Here is an 11,006-nt window from a genome sequence, read left to right as displayed (position 1 = left end):
GAACACTGGATCAAAAAATGTTTTTTTCTATCCTGGGTACAGATGACGATCAAGAAATGTAATCGGGATGCTGCAAAATTGGCATCCTGTGATATTCTGATAATCCCAGGAGCAGTGGGACAAGGTATTTAATCAGAACTGACCTTCAAAACTTAAGACATGCTATTGTATTGATGACACAATCTTCTCATCATAGTCTCTCTCTCTCTCTCTCTCTCTCTCTCTTTATGTACAGAGATTCTAATCAGATACAGAGAAATGTTGATAAATAAAAACACAACTCACTGGAACCATCAACACATGAAAACCATATGAGCCAAACAGGATGCTTTGACTCATTGCAGATGTTTATTGGAACAGATGTGTAGTCACCCACAAGAACAACAGCTTCTATTGCTAGTGGAATTGTCATGATTGTTATTGATAATAACCTTCACAATATGAAATCATAGCTTTAGATATAAGGACTATATTTTAGGGAGGTGGGTTTTGGTTGCATAGAAGAGGCCTTTTTAAGAGGTGACTCATATTGAAGTCGGAATGAGTTGCATTTGGAGGCAGCATTTCCCATCTCCACAAATATTCAAGAAAGAGGTCATGAAGTCAGACAAGAAGATCCTAACAGACACTTCAACCCTCTGCTTCTATGATGGTGAGAGATTCAGGTTTCTTGGACCTTAACAGAAGTTCAGGGGCTGATATAACTTTATGCAGCACATTTGGACATTTCCTCAGAATAAGGATAAAACTGCACCTGGGAGAATAGACGGAATAAACTGTGTCCAGCCAGAAGTCAGTGCAGATAGCCTTCACTTTTTGAAAGTTTGCTTTACCTTTTCTTGCTTTTATAAAAGACCTACATCAATATTTGTTTTACTAACCAAAAGAAATTTGAAGAGGCTTTTCATTTTTAGGAGAAAAGGTGAAAAGCAAATTAGCACTCCCCTTTTGTTCTGCAGCCTGCTGTTCTAGAAGCAGCATGTAACTGAGCAGCGAGAGTGGCCCCACTGAGCTCCCTCCCTGGGAACCACACACAGCCTCTCAGCATTAAGGTGCCATAGCTTTGAACTGTGTCTGTAAACTTCTGTACTTTATCTTCATTTATTTTGTGCATCAGTTAGCAAGGTGTGCCCTAAGTTAATTAATCGTCTTTTCACTTTACACCACTTTGGAGAGGCTTTATAGGAATGCTCTCCTAATTAGCAGTAGAAACCCATATCTGAATACAAATCTTGAGGCTAAACCCCATTGTTGTGCAGAATCAGAATATTGGTTTATCAGACACGCTATTTTTGTAAGAGAAGACAGTATAATCTGAAGAAAGCCTGAGGGACCATTGCCTCTGCTCTCCTTCTACCTGGAAGGCCTTGCCTGTCTTACCTGTGGAAATACCCAACCTCATCAAGGTTCAGCTGCTGACCCGTATCATCCGGATACCTTCCTGTATAGATGGCTTCCTGATGTTCCCTCCTCCAATGAGTGTGTGCTGCTCCAACAGTCTGCTCATGGTGGTCACTAGCTTATGTGTCAGTTCCCCTGTGGGAACTCCTGGAGGAAAGAGTCATGTTCCTCTCATCTCCACAGTCTCCAGAGCAGTCAGCACAGCCCAGTGGTACTCAGGGACTCCAGGCAGTGCTGCGAGTCAGGAAGGCATGGTGTTTGGGAAGGCCTTAGGACATCTCCAAAACTTAACATTGCACTTCTTCTTTGGTGTATGAAATAGAGCTCCAGCTTGCTTGACAAATGTCTGATCGAGTTGGGTACCACTCATCTCTTTTTTACAGAATAAACGCAGGGCAGAGAGGTAGAATGAGGAGCTCACAGAGCCAGGAACAGGCTATGAACTGCTATCCCTGAGCATTCAGCCTAAGGCTTAGTGTCCATGCATCTCGCTCCTTGTGTCTCCTTCAGCAAAACATGCTGAGTGACTTCAGCAGCTGCAGTGCAGGTCAAGAACTGAAGTCTCCCGTGAAGACCAGTTTGATTAGAATCAGGCAGAGACTTGGGGCTTCTGATTTCTTAAAGGGCTGAAATCTCAGAATCCTGGAGGGGATGAGGTCGCTGGAAGCTTCCTGAGAGAGGAGATGTCTCTCCGAGGGAATTCTGCATGGGAAACACTTATGATCATGTGGGACTAGGGTGTGCAGAGTAAGCAACGGGGCTGAGGAATCCGAAGAATGGTTGTGGGGTCAGCTGTGGGTGAGCGAGGGAGGGTCCAGGGGCCTGAGTCTAGTCTATCAGGGCTAACTATGCAGATTAGGTGCTCAGGAAGGCAAGCAAGTTGAGGCCTACAGCAGGTGCTCTGCTCAGGAATAAGGGAAGATCCCTCCACTAGCACCTGGCCTGGGCTACAGCTTTGGGAAGCAGGGTACGGTGAACAAAAGTGGGTGTTGCTGCAGCAGCAGTATTTTGTCTGCATCAAAACTCTGTTGGACCCTAAGGTAATCTCGGCCTTTTGGTTGCTTTGGCTCTGACTCCTCTCATTAAGGAAAAATGGCTTCACTGGATCCTAGATTGTCAGAGCTGGAGGGTTGTTCAGGATAAGGGGAAGAGTCACACGGGGAGCTGGGGACAGAGCCAGTTCTAGAACCTGATGTCTGGCTTCCTAGTTGAGCATTCCCAGGCTCCTTCCCTGCCCTGCCTCTCACAGGCACTCTCACAATAAAGAGTCTAGCTCATGCATTGTTGTGGGATATGCTATACGACGAAGAACCTTGTCTCTTTTACTTTTTTATGGGGTAAGGGGATTGGGGTTGCGAAAGGGACACAATAGCAAAGAAGCATAGAGCATTTGGGGCAAATGAAAGAGATGGTCAAGGTTGAGGGGAAGGGTACACACTGATCAGCCCTAAGACCCAGCCAGGATTTGTAAGAGAACTTTGCCTGCCTGGTAGTTACACTGACGTTCTGCTAAGTCACATTTATCGAGCACTTAGTGTATGCCTGCACTGTGCTAAATGCTACGTATATATTAATTCATTCAATCCTCCTCAAACTTTTATGAGGTAGGTAAGGTATCCCATTTCCAGAATATGAACAAAGAAACTGAGGTCCAAAGAGGTAAAGTCACCTGCCCAGTGTTGCAAACCTAGTAAATGGTAGAGTCTGGATTCAGCCCTATGTTCTGTTCACTCAGCTACTCTGCTTCTTTAAAGAGAGAAAAAAGGGGGCTGAGATGTAATGGACGGGCTGAATGAAGTGGGTGAAGGGCGAGGGTGTTTTGCATCAGATAATTATCCTCTGCTGCTGACTGACCACTGAAAGGTGCTGGAAAACTGACTTTAATCCTTCGTGTGGGTGATTTTCTGGATCCAGTCCTTGTTGCTGTAGATGTAGGAGTACACTCCATAGCGGTCCTTTTTCCCACAGTCGTCACCCCAGGACACGGTGCCCACCAGGTACCACTGGCCTCTCTCTTTATCCAGGGTCACCATGGGGCCGCCAGAGTCGCCCGCACAGGCGTCCTTACCCCCTAAATAAGAGAGAGAGAGAGAGAGAGAGAGAGAGAGAGAGAGAGAGGCAGATTAACGTAACCTGTACCCTTCTCTAGCTCCAAATCCAAAGGAGTCTCCTTCTCTCCACCGCTGACTTGTAGTTCAGAAGATTGGGCACGAGGGGGCGCAAGGAGATAATTTGAGTTAAACCTAGGCTCCAAGCAGTTCTAGGTCAGGCTTCCTCAAAGCTCAGTGATTTTAGAAAACGCAGGTGAAGGACTCTCTTGTTTCGAAGGTGAGAAATTGAACTTGGAAAAGGGAATGATGGGAAGTTCTTAGCACTTTATTCTCTGGCACAGTTTCTCCAGTAGAATCCTTCCTCTTATGACCTCCCTCCCCCTCCTCCACTGTTCAGTCTACCAGACTCCAAGGTCTCCAGCCCTTCCATTGCTGGGCTCTGCGCCACTTTCCGGCTGGTGGTGCCCGGTGGCATGCCAGCCTCTGCCTTACCTTCCTTTTCACCAGCACAGATCATGTCCCTGGTCACGTTCTTCTTCAATGAGGAATAAGCCTCCTGGCAGGTGTGGTGATCAACAATTGGGATTTCGATCTGAAACACAAAGCCATTGTGGGTCCCCACTCCTGACTGAGAGTCCCTGTGTTCTGACAGCTCCTAGAGCTGGCTCTCCCCATCTGCATCTTGGGTGAGCCTGGGACTCCCTTAGACCTGGTCTTAGAAACTGCCCTATAGTGAAGATGTAGGAACACTGAATGGAGAATCAGGAGATCCATGAGCAGGTATAGTCTCAGTCATGAACTTGCTGTGTGACCGTGTGCAAGTCATTTACCCTCTTTGAGTTTCAGTCTTCTCATTTGTAAACTGGTGATAATACTTGCTTAGTGCATGCATTATTTCAAATATGGCAATGTATGTAAAACCTGTAAGCAGTCTCCTTATCCCTTTCCCCACCACTACTGGCTGTGGGGCCTGGGGCTTGTGGCTTAATAACTGTGTTTTCCGACCTTGCCTCTGAGACTCTTTTTTTCTCATCTGAACTAGGAAGTCATGATATTTGATGTACTAATCACATGGAGGAGATGAATGAGGAGATGAATGAGTGGATGGTGCTTTGTAAACTACAACCACTGTACAGATGTCGGGTTACTTGTGCTCGCCTTGCAGCAAGCATCTACTTACGTCCTCCCTCACTATAGAATGAGCTTCTAGACACTGGAGCCATATCTTGTCCATTTCTATCTTACATAACTTGGAACGTAGTCAGTATCTATATACTGACTATATTTAGTCAGTATTTATATACTTGGTCTTGATTCAGCTTGGGGCTAATGTTGGCATAGATGTCTGTAATAAAACAAAGAAACGTGACTCTAAGTCAGCCAAACCAATAACTGAATGGGTCATATGGTCCCAAAGTACAGCTCTTGTTGGCCTTTGCTGGGAGGCGACCAGAGGACATTCAGGTCCCTTTTGGGCCATGGCCTTCCCAGGCAAGAGGAGAGACACAGTCAGGCAGGGTGGTTTGAGCACATATCCTCAGCAAACTGTCAAGTGTCTGACTAACCTCTATTTATTGTTCAGGTGCCACTTCTTCTGGGAAGCCCTCTCAAACCCTTAAAATGAGGTCAGATTCCCTGTCATACATTCCGGACCATTCCACACTCTCCCTCATTACATTCATCACATTGATAATTACGTTCTGTGCCTCCCACTTGACTATCAGCCCGAGGAGGCCAGGGATGAGGTCCGTCCTCTCATCCCCAGCATACCTAGCAGCTAGTCCATGGGTTGAACCAAACAAAAGCCTAGGAGTTAATGAATGAGGAATGGTTGCTGCAAATTTGAAAATTTAAAGTACACTGAAATAACGTATGTTGAACAATTTAGAAGCTAGTTGTGGCAGTTCCAGAACCTGGTAATGTTAGGGCCAGGCAGTTCTTGGAGGACATCTAGTGTCACCCCGACTCTGTAGCTGGAGATACTAGATACTATACTATAGTCTAGAGAGGCAAATTACTTGTTTAAGATCACCCAGCAAGTTAGTAGGAGCTAGGATTTGGAGTCATCACTCCTTATTTCTAGTTCAGTGTTCTCTTATGTAATGAGATGAATGTAAAATTCTAAATGCAACAGTCAAATCATTACTTCCACGACTGCAGCTCTCAAGAGCCTATTTTTTGTCCCATTCTTGTTTCGTTTGCTATGTGGACCTTTATCATGTACAGGTGGGTCATCCTTTTGGGTGTCCAAGCTTGCTGTTTTCTGCAAGAATTTCCATGAGCTGTGCCTTTAATAAGCTACAGAAATAGTCAACAATGTTTAGAGACTAGAGACCTATGACATGCAGAGCAAACAGATCAAGCTTGGAAATTCAAAGTCCCAGTGAACTTTGAAGTGAATATGAGCCCCTGGTATCTTTCTCAACTAAGCTTCCAAGTCCCAAAGGGGCAACATGGAGCAGGAAGGGCCCCAGGCAGGGCAGAAGTGTCACTCTCTGTAGGGCAAAAGTTGAACATCACCTCCATCAGGGTCTCTGGGAACCTTTGCAAGAACTGCTTCCCCCAGCCACTGACGATGACCATGGCCCCTAGAGGAGAGAAGACATGGTGGGAGCTGAGAGGCTGTCTGTGGAGTTTTCAGAAGGTTGCATCTTGCAGACCTGTCATCCCCGCCTGAGGAGGAAGGGCTGATTTGCTCCCTCAGAGAAAGGCAACTTACTGAGGAAGAAGACTGCTGGGGTGGAGGTTACCTGCAACAGAGGTCTTAGCATCCATTTCTGTAAATCTCTAGCTAGTTTGTTTGGTTGTCTGTTCTCTCCCACTCTTACCGGCATGGAACCTAGGCTCTGTGAGAGCAGGCATCTCATCTGTCTTGTTCACTGCTGTATTCCAATGCCTGTAAGAGTGCTTGCACATAGTAGGTGCTCAATCAATAATTGTGAGAAGAATAAAAGTCCAGCCTCACCCACAAATTGCTATGCTGCCTTTAGCAAGCCTCACGCCCCCTGCCATTCTGACCTTCAGTTTTCCTGTCCATACAATGAAGAGGCTGGGCTTAGCATTTTTAAACTTTCTTACCCCACAGCTCCGATATCCTAGTAGTCCACGAAGTTGGCAAGTCTCAGAGTGACGTGGGAGTGGGTTGGGAACTGATAGAGCATTTATTTCTTTATTTTAAAAAAAGCCTGGATCCTGAAAACAGTACAGGACTTCAAGTTGAAAAACCTGGATTCTAGCCCCAAATCTACTTACAAGCTGTTCTTGGTTAAGTCACTTTGCCTTGCTGGCCCCAAGTTTTCCAGTTTGGAAAAGAGGACCACCTCATAAGCTTTTACGAGTGCTGAATAAGTTAATGAATGTACATGGTGGGCACATGGCACCTGAAGAATCAGAGGCACACCTGGGCCTTTCTTGTTGGCTCACCCACCTAAGTACTTCTCAGATTCCTTTCAGCCATTTTTTTTTGTATTTTTCTGAAGCTGGAAACAGGGAGAGACAGTCAGACAGACTCCCACATGCGCCCGACCGGGATCCACCCGGCACGCCCACCAGGGGGCGACGCTCTGCCCACCAGGGGGCGATGCTCTGCCCCTCCGGGGTGTCGCTCTGTTGCGACCAGAGCCACTCTAGCGCCTGGGGCAGAGGCCATGGAGCCATCCCCAGCACCCGGGCCATCTTTGCTCCAATGGAGCCTCACTGCGGGAGGGGAAGAGAGAGACAGAGAGGAAGGAGAGGGGGAGGGGTGGAGAAGCAGATGGGCGCTTCTCCTGTGTGCCCTGGCCAGGAATCGAACCTGGGACTTCTGCACACCAGGCCGACGCTCTACCACTGAGCCAACCGGTCAGGGCTCAGCCATTTTTTATAGTGCCTTTGAACTAAAGGGATCTAGCTGTGACATGGTGCCACTGAACTTTTAACGGAATAAAAGGGAAGCCAGTTGTCCCGGGTTGGCCTCTCGCTCTATATTGGATACACTTGAGTATAGTATTTCATTTAAATAGCACACCCACCGCACGGGGGATTGCCTGCAGTATAGAAGTAAGGGACTCGAGGTTCAGCAACTTCTTTAAGGTCAACCAACTAGGAAGTGGAGGCATAGGGATTTGCGTCTACACTGGCGATTGAGCTATTGTCCGTCGGCTCTGAACTCCCCTTCCATACTCTATTCTGTAATGATACAGATGAGACTCTGAGATGGTACTTCTGCCTTGTCAGGAGAAACTTCCAGGAAGGCTTTCCATTACTGTTGGCATCGCCTTAGCAGTGGTTTCTTACCCCAGCAGTGGGGTTGGTTCCTGCTGTCTTCCCTAACACCATCAGCACAGGGCCTCTTCGGCAGAGTGAGTCCTCGCTCCATAGGGTCCCTGTTCAAGCCTCTAGATTCTGTAACTCCATTCTCTTCCCTTTGTTCCCTGAGCCCCAGGAGTGGTGGTTTATTCCTGCAAATGCTATCTCTATTTCTCAGCATTCTCCCATTACTTCTCCATGCCTTCAACACCCTGTGTTAGAGTCTCTGTTACAATAACTGGTCTGGTTTCTATTTTCCTATCTCATGAATATATACTGCTCACAAAAATTAGGGGATATTTCAAAATGAATATGAAGCTATAAAATATCCCCTAATTTTTTGTGAGCAGTGTAGTTCTTACAGTGTCGGACAAGCCTGCCTGTGTACTATGTGCTGCCTTGGAACAAGTTCTAACTTAGCTCTTTTATGGGAGGCAGCTGAAGAATCATGCAGATACTATCAGCTGGTACCAGAGCCAAGTCTCTGTGGAGGCACCTGCTATTCTGCAGAGGCAGGGCCAGGGGTGAGGAGAAGTACCTTCCTCCTGGGGCTTGTCTGGCAGACAGATGGGCATCACAAAGTCATTCAGCACCAGGCCCTTTGACAGCTCCACCAGAGCCACGTCGTTCTCAAATGTGCTGGGGTTATACAGGGGATGGAGGAAGACGTGTTTGACCCTAAGATGCTGTTCAGTCTCATCTGACCGGTGCCTCCAATGTTTACCTGGGCAAGAAGAAGGCACGTGAGGAGGCATGGAGGTAATGGAGACACAGAAAATAAGGTCACAACTTGCTTCCTGTCAGCTCCCTGTCCCATCCAATCTATGTTTTCAGCCTTAACTCTTTTACTCCCCTTCACACCTTTTCCCAGCAATCCTGCCCTACCTGCTCTTCCCCACGTATTCTCATGGGTTTGCACTGCTGTCTTTCTTCATGAGCTGATCTCATCGCCTTACAATACTCATTCCAATGCTCATAACCATGTGTTCAAATCCTATAATCACCCTTCAATGCCTAGATCTTGTTGCCTGCTCCAGAAAGACTTTCCAAATCTTCAGTTAGATTCTTCAGTTAGAAGTCTTTTTCTTATGAACTCTCATGCCACTTTATCTGTTTTTCTCATGAAGAATTTACTGATTTTTTTTCTTATTGTAGAGGTCTCTGTGCCTATATTTTATTACTTTATTAGACCGTAGGCTCCTTGTAGGAAGAAACTAGATTTATTATTATTATTAAGTGAGAGGCAGGGAGGCAGACAAACAGATTCCCACATGCACCCCAAATGGGATCCACTTGGCAAGCCTCCTACAGGGCAATCTTCTGCTCATCTGGGGCCACTGCTTCGTTGCTTGGCAATCCAGCCAATTTAGCATTGGAGGCAAGGCCATGGAGCCATCCTCAGTGCCCAGGGCCAACTTGCTTGAACCTTTCAAGCCATGGCTGCAGAAGGGGAAGAGAGAGAAAGAGAGAGAGAAAGAAGGAGGAGAGGTGGAGAAGCAGATGGTTGCTTCTCCTGTGTGCCCTGGCTGAGAATCAAACCCGGGACTTCCACATGCCAGGTCGATGCTCTACCATTGAGCCAACTGGTCAGGGCAAGGAACTAGATCTTAATTTTACTGTATCCTTAGATCTTGGCTTAGTGTCAGTAGGGAACTGGATTGAATCAGCTGGTAGTCTTGGGAAGGGGAACATGGATTGTATGTGCATGATCCACTTGAAACCGTGGCTTTGGCCCTGGATGGTTGTCTCTGTGGTAGTAGAGTGTTGGCCTGGCATGTGGATGTCCTGGGTTTGATTTCTGGCCAGGGCACACAGGAGAAGTGACCATCTGCTTCTCCACCTCGTTTTTCTCTCTCTCTTCCCTTCCTACAGCTATGGCTCAATTGGCTCGAGCAAGTTGGCCTCAGGCACTGAGGATGGATATGTGGCCACTGTCGCAAGTGCTAAAAAAAAAAATGGAGCAATGGCCCCAGATGGGCAGAGCATTGCCCCCTACTGGGTTTGCAGGGTAGATCCTGGTTGGGGCACATGCAGGAGTCTGTCTCTCTGCCTTCCCTCCTCTCATTAAAAAAGCAAACAAACAAAGAAACCATGGCTTTACAGAAGCCTAAAGCATCTTTGGAAATTATCTAGAGTGGGCTTTTTATTTTCCCTTTAAAAACTGAGGCCTAGACTTCAATGACTTGCTCATGGTCCCTGCACCTAGAGATCACTTCTCTGAGCTTGGAGTCAGGTCCCTGGACTCCAGTCCCAGCAGGTTCTTCATCTTAGGTATCCTGTCCTGATGAACAAGTGAGCAGACACACGCCATCTCCAGCACCACAACTGGTTTCAGGACTCAGCTTGCCCCTCACTCACCCACGATGATTTTGAAGTCAGAAGGGCTGAGCAGATAAAAGTCTTGGAGGGTTGGGTCCTCTGGATCGAGCGGGTGGTGGAGGCAGTGCGCTGCGGTCACAATCCAGTTGGTACCTGAGAACAGAATTGTGCACACACAATGCCTGCACTGCCCCAACTTGTCTTGAGCTGAGGACCTTCAGACCACTCTAGGGTACCCTTCTCCATGGTATTTCAAAGCCCCAAGTCAGACACTCATATCCAAATCTGAAGATGAGGAGTTAAATCTGTGATTTATCTGCCTATTCCAACCAAAGCTGAGGCTGAACATGTTAAACAGGGTTTCAGGGTTCCCTTAAACCCACAAGGTTGGTGAGCTCTGGAGAGCCCAAGGTGGGTCCACAAAAACCCTGTGTTCATGGGCTACCCTTAGGCCAGGGGTAGTCAACCTTTTTATACATACCGCCTACTTCTGTATCTCTGTTAGTAGTAAAATTTCCTAACCACCCACCGGTTCCACAGTAATGGTGATTTATAAAGTAGGAAAGTAACTCTACTTTATAAAATTTATAAAGCAGAGTTACAGCAAGTTAAAGCATACAATAATAACTTACCAAGTACTTTATGTCAAATTTTCACTAAGTTTGGCAGAATAAGTCTTTATAAAACAACTTACTATAGTTAAATCTATCTTTTTATTTATACTTTGGTTGCTCCGCTACCACCCACCATGAAAGCTGGAACGCCCACTAGTGGGCGGTAGGGACCAGGTTGACTACCACTGCTTCAGGGAAAGCAAACAATAAAGCATAAATACCTAAACCTAGGGTAGGGGCATAACCAGGATAAGCCATACAGAAAGGAAGGCACCAGGTCTGGGGGGTGGGGTGGCAGATCGGAGTTCAGAGTGCCAGGCAGAGGTACCTTTCT

The 11,006-nt window shown here is 46.8% G+C and overlaps 1 protein-coding gene across 2 annotated transcripts in view; it reads right to left on the bottom strand.

The window, feature by feature from the left end:
- Nucleotides 1-337: 337 nt before the first annotated feature.
- MASP1 (MBL associated serine protease 1) overlaps nt 338-11,006 on the bottom strand; it is a 72,411-nt gene continuing 61,742 nt past the window's right edge. Inside the window, exons 12-17 of one of the 2 annotated variants that reach the window (XM_066240898.1) lie at nt 10,098-10,211; nt 8,278-8,463; nt 5,973-6,040; nt 3,945-4,044; nt 3,256-3,472; nt 338-2,103 (exon numbers count right to left, since the gene is read on the bottom strand). In XM_066240898.1, the coding sequence (XP_066096995.1) occupies nt 3,282-3,472; nt 3,945-4,044; nt 5,973-6,040; nt 8,278-8,463; nt 10,098-10,211 (659 nt within the window). In that variant the 3' untranslated portion in view covers nt 338-2,103; nt 3,256-3,281. Of the gene's footprint in view, nt 3,473-3,944; nt 4,045-5,972; nt 6,041-8,277; nt 8,464-10,097; nt 10,212-11,006 lie in introns of both variants that reach the window. The other variant, XM_066240897.1, reaches the window with a different exon arrangement.

The sequence above is a fragment of the Saccopteryx bilineata genome, chromosome 8 (assembly GCF_036850765.1).
Source record: "Saccopteryx bilineata isolate mSacBil1 chromosome 8, mSacBil1_pri_phased_curated, whole genome shotgun sequence".
NCBI classification, from domain to species: domain Eukaryota; kingdom Metazoa; phylum Chordata; class Mammalia; order Chiroptera; family Emballonuridae; genus Saccopteryx; species Saccopteryx bilineata.
This window is presented reverse-complemented; position numbering and strand designations above follow the sequence as displayed.